Below are 17451 nucleotides of genomic sequence, written 5' to 3' on the forward strand. Positions count from 1 at the left end.
ATTTATGTTGATTTCACTGTTGGAATTATCATTTTTATGTGCACAGGATGATTTCATGAACTGGAATGCTCAACGTGGAGGTAAAATTAGACCTGTTTAATAGTGACCCTCAAGGCTCAGTAAGTCAATACTCAGAAAACCAACCCAAACCAGCTAATGGAAACACAGATTCTGCTCCATAATGGACATGATTGTTTACACAATTAACCTGGTGCAGTTGTCAGCTGCACTTATCCAGTTTTATTCTGCAGATCTACCTTTTTTACCACATTCTAAGGGATCTTCAATTGGATTCGGATTTGGAGACTGGGAGGGGCACCGAAGAACACTGAGCTCATTGTTATTCCAATTAAACTAGTTTAAGAGGATTTTTTGTGAGAAGGTGCACAATCATGCTAGAAATAGGGGACATTGTGGTCATGAAGGGATCCACATGGTCAGCAACAATCCTCAAATAGTCTATGACATTACGCATGAACAAGCTCAGCAAGTCTATCTGTCACCAACAATCATGCAGCTCTCAAAATCACTGAGATCACATTTCCGACCCCTTTCTGATGGTCAATGTGAACATTGCCTGACTTGGCCTGTATCTGCAAAGCTCTTGTCATTCCTCACAAACTGTAAGTTAAGCTCACATTTCTGTGCTAGGCCAGGAAAATATAGTCGCCTGCTGCCCTATGAATGTCCAATAAGACACTGTGCCCTGTGATGTGATTGGCTTGCCGTGTAGACTACTAGCCAATCCCTGCAGAACATGTCTGAATATGGGTGGGAAAAAAACATAAATACTGTCCCAGTGTGAAGTTTGTGTTAAAAAGACACCGATTCTGCAGCTTTACAACAATGACAAAGCAAATTGTTCAACAGGATAATGTTAATGTTTAAGACGTGTACTTAACATTTAAATCAGACAGAACGTACATATACTTCAGTGCATAGCCTATTTAAATGCAGCACTGATGCAGTTGCTTTTGTCTGATTAAAGAAAGCCTAAGCGGTCAGTGAGATTACACCATCTGAATCATACCTTCTCAGAACTCTAGACTGTTCTGAGGAGGACATTAAGTATTGATCAGACTCTAAAACCAGCAGATCAGCAGCACACTGACTTTAGTGGGACAGATGCGGGGTGGGGATGTCAAATTCTTCTAATGCCCTTTAAACATAGAATAGACTTTTAGGAATATGTGGCTTTAAAGCAACATTATGTAGCATGTTTATCTTAAAATATCAGCCTTAAAATCATTGTGGTGCTCTACTGTCTTGTAAAAGAGAGAATAGTGCATCTATCATTGAAACTTCACTCTGAACGTCTGCTACTTCACCACTTTACTTTGGTTGCGTCAGGCAGTCATATTTGAGTAAAATCCTGTAATATTACTCTACCTCAACAATCTACATGATGCAATCAACAATCTACAATGCAAGAACCACATATTATCACTATAATAGCACTACGCAAGAAACACATTTTATCCATTGATGAGAGCAAGGCATCCAGGTACGTTACCCTTGCATAATGTCCCCACCCCTTTTTGGGTGGAAAACACTAGCTCTAATTTGACTGGCGGTAAATACAAATTTCCAGGCATTTGACAATTTAGGTAAGCATTCCTTTTGGATTCATAGGAGTGCAAAACCTACGGCCAGCCAGGCAAACAATCATATGTTGTTGCTGGTCAATGATTTAAAAAAAGAAAGAAAAAAGAAAGAAATAGGGGCCGACGAGTGTCCTTTCAGTATGCCTCTGTTTACAGGCTAACATTAAACTGGAATTTCCCTGGCTTTTCATTTTGTTCCATGCTCTGCTCTTTCAGTGTAGCATCAACATTCAGTACACTGACTTTTAACATTAACTGTTGATTTTAGCATTATTAACTGATCTGTGATTTACACAGATGTACATGTATCACCATTAGAGAGTACCTCTCTGTGGCCTCTTGCTTTTTAGGGAAGTAAAGAAAATTTTAAACTAATGTCAACTTAATGTTTTTGTCACAAAAAAAAGAACTAACTGAATCTGTAGTTTTCACATATGGATTGAATACAAACATTTGCTCCTATTAGCTCTTTAGTGAAAACAGATTTTAAACCATAAGTATTAATGATCATTATGCTAATGCAGATGAGAGCGGTGTGTAAATGTGTGGCCCTTAATTTCAGGCATGGTTGATTGTGAAAGCTGTGCTTGTGAGTGTGCGAGAGAGAGAGAGAGAGAGAGAGAGAGAGAGAGAGAGAGACTATAGAGGAAAGTAACCGAGTGTCTTATTACCCTTCGTCATCCACCATCTGAGGCATCCAGCAGCTGTCTGAACTGCTCAATGTGATAGACAGACGAACACACACACTCACACTCACACCCAATGCCCATTTTAGTGACCAATAGAACCACTGTACACACACACACAGCCAGTAAGGAAATTGATAGCCTCAGCTAGCATCTGACCAGAACAATCTGGACTTCTGAGTTAAACCTCTAACTCTGATCTGCCAGCTAGATTTTAAACCTAGTCCATTCAACAGGTATGTGTGGCTTACATTGCTTCAATGGGTGTTTGTATGTGTGCCTGTTTGTATTTGTGTCCATGTGTCTGTCACTCTCAGAGTGATACAGAGTCACACCTGAACCTTCTCTGAAAGTTTAATTGTTGTGTGACAAATTCAGTGCTGCTTTTATTTATTGTAACAGAGTGAACATGTATGTTACATACATGTAACTCTTATTATCTGCTGTAACTCTGCCTGACATGAGACCCAAATTTAGCCTGGCTGAGGTATAGGCTTCTCTGCCCAGGAATAGAAGTTGTGTACGTGTGTGTTTGTGTGTGTGTAAACTATTCCTTTCAAATTAAAATTGTAACTTCTTTCTCTGTTACTACCTACTGCAATAACAGAGTGACCACAGCCAAAGACCACACAGCTTCACCTTAGCACCATGGCTCAATATGACCAGTGAGTATACCTGACTGTCCACCTCTGTCACCAGTTCTTTCTTTCTTTCTTTCTTTCTTCTTATTTTATTTTTTTTTTCTTTCTTTTGTTTTGTTTGTTTGTTTTATTCTTTTTATTCGTTTGTTATAGTATTCTTTTATCTTTCTTTTCTTTTATTCTTTCTTCCTTTCTTTCTTTTTGGTTTATTGTTTGCTTCTTTCTTTTCATTTTTTTGTAATAGTTTATATGTATCTTTCTTTTTGTTTATTTGTTTTCTTCTTTCTTCTTCTTTTTATTCATTTGCTTGCATTTGTTTGTTATATTTTACTTTGATCTTCCTTTATTTTTACTTATTTCTTTCTTTCTTTTATTCTTTCTTTCTTTCTTTTGTTTACTTGTTTACTTTTTCCTTTTTTCTTTTTTGTCTTTTTCTTTATTTTCTTTTTTGCTTATTATTATTTAGCTTTTTTTAATTTACTTCTTTCTTTTCATTTATTTTGTATATGTTTACTTTATTATTTTTGTTTATTCATTTGCTTCTTTCCTGCTTTCTTCCTCTATTTTTTTTTTTTTGGTTACTTGTATGCTTCTTTCTTTCTTTTTCTGTTCCCTCAGACTTGAAGATAAGGACTCACTGGACATTCATGATAACCCACCAGTACCTGAAAATGTGGTCCGAGAGGATGAAAACACTGTTTGTATCTAAATCTCACATTTTTGTTTTGAGAATAACTTAGCATTCACAATGTGCTACAAAATGAATTTCAATGATGGCCAGTATGAGACAATAAAAAGATCATTTTACATAGAGCATTATTATAGGGAACAGAATTTAACAAGGCAGTGAACAATTTTGCAAGCCTCATTATGTGTATGAGCTCACTGCTGTGCCCCAAAAGTGGCGCACTACATAGTGAATAGGGTACAGTTTCAGACACCTTAAGCCTGTCCTGCTAAAACATTAATTAGCACAGGGAAGAAAACAAGGAACATATTGACAAACTTTACAGCGTTAAGATACACATTTGAGGAGTTGGTCAAGAGTCTTGTCAAAAATTGACAAACAGCAAAAATGGAGATGAAGGCTGACAGCAAGGATTTAGTCCTTGGCTGAGGTTTTGTTAAGATCAGCTAGCAAAGGGGGAATCAGCTCAGTCATGAACAATGCTACAATGCTTTTAACCTTGTAGAAGTCAATATCTACCAAATTCAATGCATTAATATTGACAATTGATTGATTTACTGCTGGATTTTTTATTAACTAATGATTTTTTGTTACCAGTTATTGAGCTCTCTTGTTAGTCGCCTATGTCGCTGTATGGTAGATCTGTGATCCATAGACAATTTTTAGAGCTAAAAACCTATAGGAAAATATCCAAGTTGTTCACCAATTAACATGGCACATTTCATGTAAGAAAGGGACAAACGTTGATGCAGTATATTATAATATATAGTATAATAGTATATTTAACAGACATACTGTCTTTTGTTCTTTTTGTCTCTCAGGTGTATTTTGTATATGATGAAGAGGTAGAGGAAGAAGAGGCTCCTCCACCCCCTACTCCTGAGCCTGTAGTGCTGGTTAACGACAGGCCGCATAAGTTTAAGGACCACTATTGCAAGAAACCAAAGTTTTGCGATGTGTGTGCTCGGATGATTGTCCGTGAGTATGATTAGCACACAAGCCAAAGGTTTTACATATCATGTGAGAAAGTCCTCAACTCACAAATAGTGTCCTCAATATAGTTTTCTTAAGGTAAAGGGTTACTTGTTTCAGACTGAAGCAAAGTTGAATCTATATGCAACTTACTGAAGTGGCTCAACATAATTATGGTGAAGTACATAGAGTTACTCCAGGAATAACAAAGACAATTTGAAATAATCTAATGTACAAAGTGGTAATGACTACACATCTCAATTATAGTCATAAAGAGCAAGCCACATTTTTCTTTCTATTTTCCTTCTCATCATTTATTTTTGCACAACCATTTTTCAAAGTCTCTTTATCCCTTAGACAGGGTGTTTCTGTTACTGGGCCTATAAGATGGATCTAAGATTCTATGATATGATATATATGCCCTGTATTTTGCCTCATTCAAAAGGCTCCTGAGAACTTCAATATGAATGGGCGGGGCTAAACTGGGCTGTTTGTACCATATTACTTTAAACTTTATTTAAATAAAGCACAGTTTGGTTTATTTTAGTTTTATTTGACTTTAGTATAGTTTAGTTTTATTTATTTTCAGATTAGGAATCTATTTTACTAGGAATCCTAGTCTGCAAATTGAAATATTTTATTGATAGTTGTAGTGTGACCTGCTATATTGTTACACTCTGAATCATAGACAGCAATTTACCACATATCCTTAATAGGTCATTCAATAGACAATAGATCAAGAGATCTGGGCTACTCATTAGAAATCTGGGAGCATTCATCAAGGTCTTATGAGACCTTACAGTTCACTTTAAATCACCCCTCAAATATTTAACTTTAAGTAAGGAAATTTGTGTTTGGTGGATTATTTCTTTGTTGTAACACTTCCATTTTAGAGAGTATGTGGGTTGTGGCCATAAAAAAATGGCCAAATCTTCTCTACCATTGGCAAACAGCTTATTTTTCTGTTGCTGTTGACACTTGTTTTGAGCTTCTGGTACCCCCAGGTGCCACCTGTGAGCATGGGCCCTGCTACAGTGGTCAGAAGGTGTCTGCTTGAAGAATCGGCATGCCACATTTGACTGATCTCAATAGGGCCCGTGCCATATGGCAACTTCAAGCTGGTACAGGTACCACAGGCTTCTATAGATTTGCAGTCATGGTTTGCAGGACAATATGCCCAACAGCTATCTACCCAGACAATCTGGAACAGACTGCACACAGCCAACTTCAGGTCTCATCGGGCTGCTAGAAGGCCTGCCATGACTGTCCTTTACCGTCAGGCACATTTGCTCTGAAGTCGGCATCTCCCTCACTGGAAAAACAAGGCATGTCATCATTGGAGGCAATCTCAATGCAGAGAGATATCGAGATAAAATTCTGCAGCCAGTGGCAATCCCATATCTCCACAGTCTGGGACCGAACTCTATTCTCCAAAATGGCAACGCTCGCCTCCACAGAGTGGGGTTATTAGAGACTACCTCCAGAATTTGGGAGTGGAGAGGATGGAATGGCCTGCGAGCAGTCCTGACTTCAACCCTATTGAACACTTGTGGGATCAGCTTGGGCGTGCTGTTAGTGCCAGAGTGAACAACACAATCATGCTGCCTGACTTGTGACAAAGGCTGGTTGAAGAATGGGATGCCATCCCTCAGCAGTGTGTGATCAGGCTGGTGATCAGCATGAGGAGGAGGTACCAGGCTGTTGTGGCTGTGTATGATTCTTCCACACACTACTAAGGCTCCTGTTTGTTAAATAAATAAATGGGCATTGGTAGAGAGGATTTGGCAAATTTTTCATGGGGGCAAACTCAGCTCTGCAGCTCATTCCACAAATGCATGTTCCTTACAAATGTGGCACCATTTAAAAGGGAAGTGAAAAGGCTTTCCAACGGTATAATACTTATTGCCAAGAAGCATTGTTACAACAAAGAAATAATCCACCAAACACAAATTGCCTTACTTTAGATAAGTTTACAATATTTAGGTTATATATTTTTGGTTTTCTAACCATTCTATTTCTCCTATTCTCAGTCAACAACAAATTTGCCCTCCGCTGCAAGAACTGCAAGACCAACATTCATCACGCATGCCAGTCGTATGTGGAGTTCCAAAGATGCTTTGGCAAAATAGTGAGATGCTTCCATTATTCATCAATATGTGAAATTCATAACTTGAAACTGCAGCACAGTTGGTAAACTATGTGTGTGCAGCATGCTGGTATTTCAAGTTTATCATCTGTTTATGTCATTGAAAATCTCCTGTCCTTTCAGCCCCCAGGTTTTAGACGAGCCTACAGCTCCCCTTTGTATGATCAGGAGATAAATAGCCCCGGTGAGTATCACAGCAGTCAGAGACAGGGCCCTTTGGTGACATTTTCTGTGTATTCAGGCTTTACAGATGAAAATGATTTATTTTACTTGAAGTTAAAGGGCCTATTTCATAAAATATTAGATTTACCGCTTCCTTGATGAAAGAAGTTACTCTAATATGCAAACATTGTTGGCCATATTATCCCTACTTAAAAATGAAGCTGTGAAAATGGCTCATTTTTAATGTAATTGTTTTTGTGACATTATAAAAATCATCTTATCATCGCTGTTGTGCAAAAACATTATCACCAAAATGGCAACTTTACAGGCAAGGAAAAAACCTTTTTAACTTTTAATGGATGTCAATGTAAAAAAAAATAGTAAAAGTAAAAGTAATATTGGAGCATTTTATTGGTCCATTCATCAAAAGATTGGACATCATATAAAGAACAACTGCCAGATTTAAATGATGCCAAAAAGTACATAAATGTTGACAAAGATTTTTTTGTGTGGCAGTGATTATATACATTACATATTTTACCTACTATTCACATAGTGACCTCACAGAGGTCATTAACATTTATCAATCTTAAAGAAACATTAATAGCATAAGACATAAGACAGCTTGTTTAATTTTAAGGGATACAAAGAATTTGGAAAATGGTCATTATGACTGTTTTTGTCAAATAAACAATAAAAACATTAAATGTGGACCTAAAGGGAAAATAAGTGTAGCCTATGAGCTCTTTGATTTGTTTACCATCCAGGTAATGGACAAAACATGCTTATGAAAACTTATAAAAAGCTATAAAAAACTGAAATATCCAACACCTACTTTTTCAAAACCACACTGAGACTTACTACTTTTAACTTTTCTGTCACAATGCTTTTGGAAGCAATCGTTCAAAACAAGCTAACCTGGAGAGAGTTATATGTGTGTTCATAGGCCAGCAGAATCGCACTGACCCAGTATTTGATACTCTGCGTGTTGGAGTTATTATGGCCAACAAAGAGAGGAAGAAGGGATCAGAAGATAAAAAGAATGTAAGTTCAGTCTGGATGTGTGGCACTTGCAGTACATGTCATTTGGTCACTCAAGCTAAAGCAGAAATGGTTTGTCATGTGCAGGTACCTTGTACCTACACTCCTAAACATGCCAAAGATTAACCACATTTGGTTCCATGTTTGTAATATAGGTGTAATAGAGATGTCAAAGGGTGAAGAACACTTTGAAGGTTTAAAGAACCATCACCTGATACAAAGGTTCTTTACCAATTTAAAGGTTATTCACCATCACACATCTCAGTATGTAAACATACTAAGCATTTTATGACCTTCTCATATATGAAGGTACATTTTGTAGATTTAAACACAATTTGTGTTAGTCATTTTGTAGCCCTTCATCAGAGGTGAGTTTCTGACCACGGGGCCACAATTGGCTGGATATTTTTGGTTGGTGTTCTATTTTCAGTCCAGCAATGGTCATCCTATGATGGTCTCTTTTCCTGGTAAAAGGGGGGCTTTCAAATTGTGCAGCAATAGAACTGGTCCAGTCAGTAATGATATACTTCAGCAAGTATACTATGATATTTAGCAAGTATACTATAGGTTTACCTGTTAAAATGTTAAAAAGGCCACAACAATGAAAAACAAAATAGGATAAATACGCTTTGCTACTGATTAATTAATGAATTAAATATGAACATTGTTACATATTATGTCTAAAAATGCACAGATAAACATCTTATGCTAATACAGAACATGCAGTAATTTCTAACAAATACCACTGAAAAGGGAAAGCTTCCATTCTTCCACATCTGGAGTCCAAGCTTAATTTACACTCAAGATGCTGGGGTTTAGCACTCATTTACAATTTACAGAATTTAATTTTTTCTGCATTTCTGTGTTCATGTTTAATTTACATATGAAATATCAACATTAAATGTGTTCTTATAAGATGATGATGATGATGATGGAGGAGGAAGAGGCCCAGCAGCCCAAAGAGGATGAAGAAGGGGGTGAAGGTAAAAGCATTAACAAAAATATTATTTTAACCAAGATTTATGCACACCATTCTGAGATGCACAAACAAGGGCTTATTATATTTAATATAATATTTTATATTTCCTGTACATTTCACAATTTTTAAGCTTTTTTTTAAAAAAAGACAAATTATAGAAAATGTAATGTAGACCCCATATATAGAACATAGTTGTCCTTTCAGCCAACAACATTTGGGTTCCACCTATTCATGCGGACATTAAAATTAATTACGGACTGTTTTTTTTGGCAGTCAATTGGGAAAGAGAGCCTTTTCATTTCATCTTTTCATTAGTTTAATTGTAGTGGATAAAGAAAGGTTACTAAATGATAATGTAAAAAGGCATTAGCACTGTTTTTTTGGTTCATAAACTCACATGGTTATCATAAGGTGGCCTCAGGACATTGTTAAGTGCCATTTTCCTTAATCTATTTTACTAAAAAGGTGGCTTAGAGCTTTGCAAAAATAAAATGTCCAGAATGATTTGATGGAGATGATGGAGATGATGGAGATGTTTTCTCTATTTTCTATTCTATGGTGAGTTTGTTAGGAATAGCTTGATTTTAAGTAAAAAATAGGTGCATCTGTTACCTGTCATAGGTTTCCAAAACAAACAAAAACCTAAAAATAGTGGTGAAAATATTTAGTGAATCTGCTTATATTCAAAGTGTTGTTTTCTTAATTGGATTCATGTTGTTATAAAATAACTAAGTTCTGTGAGTAGGAACATCTGACAGCAAATGTAACATACTATAAATTCCATCTCTGCCTTCTGTGTCCATAATTAAGTTGTAGCACCCTGTGAGATGCTGGTGTATTTGGGCAAACTCTGCATACATCCAACCATGCAATCCCTCTAAATTTTTCCCTTAGTCACATTTGACCTTGAGGTCTAGCCTTCCAGCTCAAAGCAAAAGCCACTCAAACTCTGTGTCCATAATGTGTGAAGCTTTCACACCTCCCCACCACCCTGTCTTCTCAATTTAGTGTTTTGTCATTCATATTTCCCAGTCCCAGCTCCACTTATCAATGGGAGGTCTGGCCTTCTAACTCAAAGCAGAAGCCTCCCCCTCTTACAGCTTCCTAACACACATTATCATATTCTGATGGCATGTTCCAATCAGTATCCATATATTTGCAAATCTAAAATTGTCCATTATTGGATAATCATAGCATGTTAGACTATTAGGCACAGTTCTTTCACTTAACCAGTTACATTATGATGACCAAAACACCTGCTACAGGAAGCACAACTAGGTCATGTTTTATGCAATTAGTAGCCAACACATGCTGCATCCTTTATCATCACCTTGAAGAAAACCAAAACTATTTCCATCATTTCCTCATAATAGGAAATGAAAAGCAAGTTATCTGATTCTACCCTGTATTTCACAGTGACTGAATCAAGGCCACAGAATCTTCTGTTTCTGTTACAGGAAAGCAGGATGGAGATAAGAAGGACAAGACAGCCCCAGATGACAAGGTATTCAGTATTCATAAACATGGTTCAACATTTGTATTTAGAAAAAAAGTAAATACATTAAAATATAACATGTCTTTCTTAGAATTATAAGCAGAATATATTTATGTACTGATTACATGTACAAGACAAAATATTGATTAATATATCAGTCTATTAGTTGAATTACATTAGGAGGCTGTGTTATTTATATTGGCAGGAATATTGACATGTTTGTGTTTCTAAATGTTTTAGAATAAGAAACAACAGCAGACCTTTAGTCAGACTCACTACTACATGGCTCTGTACCGTTTCAAAGCAATAGAGAAGGATGACCTGGACTTTCAGTAAGTGTATTGTTTTTTTCTTTACAAATGCAATCAAAGATTTTTCAAAACTTAATTTGAAATTGCATTTTAAATAACTTTATTTTTTTATTTTTTCTTTATTTTTAATTTTATAAGACTACAAGACAACTTTGGAAATGGCAAATTTCCCCAGTAATTATGTTGCACATTAGTAAAAATACAAATTAACATAATAAATGCAGAAAATGTAGTATGTCATGATTGTCAGTCAGGTTCAATTTATATGTCAATGAGAAGATCACAACATAAAATCTAATTAAAACAATTAGGTTAACATAACTTAAACACAATATAAACAAACTCATCATTATCAGCATGTGTGAATATAGGGAATGTTAATATCCTATAAATTTAGGATATTAAATAGCAGTAACTATTTGTAATTCATTAAACTTAATGTTTTCAGTGAAAGCAACTACTCTTAAATGATGAATTTCAGAAATGCCAACTTAAATGGAACTATATAATTATTGTTTGTACTCAGTCCAGAGTGTTATTTAACCTCAACTGATTTGGGTTATTTAGCTTAAATGGTTAGCTTAAATGGTTACAGTTCTCATCATCGGAGTTTACTTAACTCATCAGGTTTTACAGTGCAGTAATAAGAACACAGGTTTGATTGCTGACCTCTCTGTGACTGCAACTAGGTTTGTTCAGTTCCACCAGCAGCTCACTTGATTTACTTTAATGTATGATTAGATAATGTAAGTGTTGATGGAAACTGTAAATACTTGCCTCCCTCAAGGAGAGCTTTGGAATGATTAAGCAGAAATATTGTTTATTTGTTTTGTTGTAATTAATGTTTAAAGTTCATTCACACCGTCATTTGCACAGTATTGTTGACATTGGCTGGTGTGCTCACAACCCAAAACACACAAGCCTACACATACGAAATTTGATTTTGACTGAAACTGAACATGTTTGCATATGTGTATTAAAGCCCTGGTGACCGCATCACAGTTATTGATGACTCTAATGAAGAATGGTGGAGGGTGAGTTGTACTTCATCGCAACTTATTAAATTACTTCCTAGATTTGTGTTACATTCTTGATGGAATCTCTGTTTGTGTAGTATGTGTGCATGCTGCTATATTTCTGGAGAAAACAGTCCTCTAAGGGGTAGCATGTCTGGTTGTGTGTATGTGTGTGTGTGTGTGTGTGTGTGTGTCTGTGTCGAAGGGTAAAATCGGGGAGAAGACAGGTTATCTGCCAATGACTTACATCATCCGAGTACGTGCAGGAGAGAGAGTGTATAAAGTGACTCGCTCTTTTGTGGGGAACAGAGAGATGGGCCAGATTACACTAAAAAAAGACCAGGTATGTATAAAATGTGTGAAAGTGTTACAATGTTAAAAGCCCATAGGCTTTTAAAGGATTAATATTGTATAGCATGCTGGGTGTTAATGAATATAATATTTCTTCTTGATGCTCCACAGCTTTCTCAGTCATTGTAGAACCATCAACAGCTCAATTCATCATTAGCATCTTGCAAATTACTGTCGATTTCACAGGACTTTCCTCTTAGTTCTATACATTTATAGATTTTTTATGGTTAACAAACTTCTAAACTTTTGAACCAATGTTATGTAATAGTTTTAATTAATCTGAATCCCTAAAAGAAGAAAACGTTGCCATTTTTGAAGAGTGAAGAGCAATGAGGATGTATGTCTTAAATCCCACTTATTAATTGCTGCAGCCTGTTTAGTTCTTGTTTTTTTTAGTTTCTAGTTTTCCTGATGAAATACATACTGATTTGGAGCCTCCTAATGGTGCAACGTAGTAGTTGCATGGGCTGTTACACTTTTTAAGAGACTGGTCAGACAAACTAACTGAGCTGTCAGAAGAGTAAAACATGAATTATTTATTACTTTATTATGGTTTCATTATTTTATTAAGACAATCCAAAGCAATTTATCCACACCTTTCATCTGCATTTGTCCACTAAAGTTGGTATTGTAACTACAATACAATGACAAAACATGGCATAAGACACAACATCAAACTTAAATTGGGTGGTTTCACTTCTGGATAACACTTTATTTGAATAGTAAGTTTTTAATTGTTTGTAGAAATTTACTGTTTACTTACATTCGAGTAATTATATATTAATATCAGCTTAATTTCGCCTGAACCTATCTTTAACCCTAACTTTAACATCAGCTCAAATCCTAACCTCATGCTCACCCTTATCTTATCTAATATGAACCATTTTATAAACCATCTTTTATAAAGGCTTTCAGAATTTACCCTAGACTGGAAGTAAGACCACCTCTAGGCAAAAACTAGAATGAAAACAGAATCATCATGCTCCTGATTTTTTTTCCCCTGTGTGTTTTGTGCAGATTGTGGTAAAGAAAGGAGAGGAGGTCAATGGCTATCTGAAGGTCAGTACAGGCCGTAAACTGGGCTTCTTCCCTGCTGACCTACTTCAGGAGATCTAAACTGCACCACTATACCTCCCTACCCAAGAAAAACAACGAGGAAACAATTAATATATATATATATATATATATATATATATATATATATATATATATATATATATATATTCATCGTCTCTCCAAATTGTAATACAATGGAAAAGAAGCCAGAAGGGATTAAATGGTATTAAAAGTGAGCACATCTGAGCCATGTCATTTCAATTCTATGCAAATCTAAATGAGCACAAACAAACCAATGTGCCTGTTTTTGTACTTTTATAACTATACTAATTGCCAAGGCTGTGTTCTCCTTTACTTTAACTCCAGGTTTCGCTATGGCTTTCACTCTTGTTTATATAACTAAAATTATATCATACATATATGAATGTAATTTTCAAAATCCAAGAATGGTATGTGTGTGCAATTTTGCTGTGAAATTGTAAAGCTGAAGTATTTGATCTTTAAGTGTAGTGCAGTGTAATACGCACTGTGAGAGCTATCGTTGATAAAATAGCACCCATATAGTTGTGCATGTCTAAGCTGTCACTAGACTACTCTGCAAGTAAATTTGTGACGTCAATCTGAAGACTTTCTACATTCTGTTTTTTTCTGCTGTATTAACTGAACATACCTGGTGTCTCCTATGTTAAACATCTAATGTTGGAGCGAGCCAAAGACTCAGTTCAAGTCAGTTTATATCAACACAATATCTGAGATTTGGCACTAAATAAAGGCAACTATTTTTTGTACCACTTTTCTGTTGATGTGGTTGTCTTTTCACTGATATGTGCAGATGTTTATGAGAGTGTGTTCTCTATGTGTTTAGTGGATAGCTAGAAAGGAGAACATTTGTCATTATTGTCATTGTCATCAAATTTGGCCTTACAAAATGTGCTTTTGGTATTTAAAAAATGGCCAAAAACTTTATATTTCTCTATAACAAAATGTGTTTTGGGTGTTAATTTGCCTTGGTTAGTTCTGAATCATGAATGCCACTCCAGTTAATCCCAAAGGTATTGGTCAGAGCTCCATCACTTCACAGAATACAGTTGCCTTGCTGCATAGGCCAGTGTTGATTAGCCTTGAACATGTTGACTTTAAGCGTGTGTGCAACTGCTCCTGTATGCTTTTTTTCTATCTGGATTATATAAACTGCGTATGCACAGTTGAATGCGGCAATAGGTGCTAAATTCACCATTTAAATAGCTTGTCCTCAAAAAGTAACTTTCAATAATACATTAACATAGAAACAAAGCAGGTTGAACTTGGATAAACCTTTTCTTGGACTTTTGCCAAGCCATTTCAAATAATGTTGCATGCTCTTTGTGCTGATTGGGAATGCCGTGCTTGCTCTAATTAAACATACCAAGAGAACACAACAGCAATCTCTGATTGTTTTAATGGAATAGGAAGGTGTAATGAGAAGTGTTCTCCACTAGGGAGTGGTATTGTTATCTGTAGGATCTAGTGTCTGTTAAACTGTCTATAATTGTATTTTATTGAGTAGCAATTTATCCTATATTATAGACATTTTCACTTTCATAGACATATATTCTAGTACCTACACTAAACTGAGCTCAGCAACCAAATAAAAAGATTATTGTACACTATTCCATTGGAACCAGCACCATCTTTTTGAATGACTATGAGAACCTTTTAATCCCACAAAATTAGATTAGATTACAAATAATATCTCAAATATACACAAACATACTCAAACATAAACATACATATAGCGGTTTACTGTGTTTTTGAGTCACATAGAAAAACATTTCTTGTCCTAAAGTAATTCAAATCCCTTTTTTAAAGCACAAAGCATATTTTCCATCCTTGCTACTATAAGTGCAGTCAATCTAACAAATTATGTTTGATGACCTAAGTTTGCTTCTTTAGTTTCCTGCCCAGTTTATATTTTTGCTGTGCTTATTTTCCATTTGGGAGGAAAGTTCATTTCAGTTCAGTCTAATTTGTATAGAACAGTTTTAACAATAGGCAATTCACAAAGCAGCTTCACAGAAACTCTAGTCCAGACAAGTAATGAGCACACTGAGAGCCACAAGGACATGCTGCACAAAGAGAGAAAGTACACACACACACACACACACACACACACAAAGTCTCTGTGTTCTCTGAGTGGGAATTTAGTGCACTAAATGTCACACTGTTCTCACTGCAACATGCTCTCTGATTCCTCTTGAGGGCAGATGTCGTCTTCAGTTACACACCTCAATCCGTTATCCCTTATAACAGTGGATTTCAATGTTTCATATCAAACCTAGCAAGTGAGCTATGAACTCATCCTGATATTAGTGTGGCCTAAATCCCTACAAGACAGTTTACTTCTACTTCCAGTTCACCTTAGAATTGTTGCCAGTTCTGCACTAATTTATACATAGGTGTACATTATTTATTTTACAATAGTTCTTTAAAAAAAAAGATACAATTATTCTTACAGAGGATCAAATAAACTTGCATTTTATTACCTTTCCACGTATGTCATGTGAAAAACATTGTCTTTTTGAACATATTTAAACATATGATCATTTGAGCTTCATTTTAACACTTCTGAGAGATGGAGGTGGGGGAGCACATCAGCTGCACATGATTAGCACATCATTAGAGAAGATTTTGGAGGAGACTGTCTTTTTTAATTCTCTAAAATGTTATTTTGGTTTGCTCCTGATTGTTGTGAGGGGTATCACCAAATATCCATCAGCAAAGGCCTTCAGAAAGAAAGTTGTAAATGCAGATTTGTCTGGGATAGAATTTTTAAAGAATCTCAAAACAATAAGAAATCCCACTGTCACATCTCACATCCCAAATAATTAATTCAACAAGTCATTTACAAACAATTGCAAGCATGGCCAGGTCATACCGCCCTAGCACATTCAGCCCAAGAGCAGACGCATTAAGCAAGATGCATGAAGATGTTGCCAAACAATCCTAATATGCCATTACAGGATCTGGTAGATTAGGTAGGTCTTGCCACAGTTAATGTCAAAGTACAGCATCATCAGAAACAGACAGTGCACCTTTGATTTTCATTAGGAAGACCTTGCTGTCAAAACCCCCCCCAAAAACAAACAAACAAAAAAACATCTAAACAAGACTAGTTTGCCAGAAAACTCCTAGACAAAGATTGTCAAAGAAATAGTTTTGGGCACAATAAGACATGTTTGGCTCAGCGCTTGAGCACACAAACCTTATACCAACTGTAAAACATGGAATAGGAAATATCATGGTTGTGGACTGCTTTGCTGCAGTAGGGCCTGAAACCCTTTCATCATAAAATCTACATTAAATTCTTTATTGTATCAGAAGGTACTTGAGGAAAATGTGAGATCAGATGTCTGTTCAAGAGCTGAAGCTGAAGCAGAGGTGGATCATGCAACATGATAATGACCAAAAACATTCTAGAGAATCCACCAAAATTAGGAGTGGAATTTTGGAATTATTGGATTATTGGATTATTATGCCAAATATATATCTTGATCCTATTGAGATGCAGTGGGGTGATTTGAAATGGGATGGCATGCAAGAAACCCTCAAACATTACACAGCTGAAAGAACACATGGAGGAGTGGGAAACATTTGCAATCGACATCAGATACTATTAGACAGTTATAGAAAACATCTAATTGGTGTTATTTTAGAGGTTATTTTATTAGGTCATAATGTTTCCTAACAGAAAAAAATCATTTTAGAATTCCCCCACCCTGTGCAGACAAGAAATCACACACACTCCACAGCTCAATTCTGCCCATGGCTGGCTTCTCTATAGAGATTAGACAAGCTGCGTTGTAAATTTGCCACAAACATTTGGACATATTGTGCATATTACCTCCATATCTTAGTTTTGTTAAAATGAACATCAAATGTCCATATGTTTTAAATGGTTACTTTCTGTTATTTTTCTTTTATAGGATTGAACTGATGATTGGCTGAGCAGATTGTTTTGCTGATGCTAACAAGTTGTCTTAATTTAATTCTTTAAGCTCAATTTTAAAGGTGCCGTGTGAACAGAGTTGATATTATTACATATATTTAGTAACTAGTAAACCTCATTCCAGCTTTTTCCAGGGCCTGCCACTCCTCTAGGCTTTTGATCTCCTCCAGATCTGCTGACTGACATCCTGCAGGGACAGCAGTATAAGAGTCAGAATGTGAATGGTCCCACGGCAGCAGCTCAGGCTCCTTTGCAGCTGCCCCTTATGCCCTTTGGCCTTTTTCACTGAGTCATTATAGCACTTTGTAAACATAAGTA

General features: G+C 36.0%; 1 protein-coding gene across 1 annotated transcript; it reads left to right on the forward strand.

Annotated features, from left to right (window-relative positions):
• The first annotated feature begins 2938 nt into the window (after positions 1-2938).
• stac3 (SH3 and cysteine rich domain 3) lies at positions 2939-13208 on the forward strand. Its single transcript, XM_072681016.1, has 12 exons — positions 2939-2955; positions 3550-3628; positions 4441-4597; positions 6622-6719; positions 6861-6921; positions 7846-7943; positions 8857-8923; positions 10377-10423; positions 10655-10746; positions 11708-11759; positions 11947-12084; positions 13110-13208. Exons 1-12 carry the CDS (start codon positions 2939-2941, stop codon positions 13206-13208), a joined length of 1005 nt encoding a protein of 334 aa, XP_072537117.1.
• Positions 13209-17451: the final 4243 nt, after the last annotated feature.

The sequence above is a fragment of the Salminus brasiliensis genome, chromosome 6 (genome assembly GCF_030463535.1).
Source record: "Salminus brasiliensis chromosome 6, fSalBra1.hap2, whole genome shotgun sequence".
Taxonomy (NCBI): domain Eukaryota; kingdom Metazoa; phylum Chordata; class Actinopteri; order Characiformes; family Bryconidae; genus Salminus; species Salminus brasiliensis.

Excerpts from the sequence above, each read along its gene's own strand:
- stac3 (XM_072681016.1), top strand. Across the intron at positions 4,598-6,621 it reads GTGTGCTCGGATGATTGTCC|TCAACAACAAATTTGCCCTC; the intron begins GTGAGTATGATT and ends TCCTATTCTCAG. Across the intron at positions 6,720-6,860 it reads AAAGATGCTTTGGCAAAATA|CCCCCAGGTTTTAGACGAGC; the intron begins GTGAGATGCTTC and ends CTGTCCTTTCAG.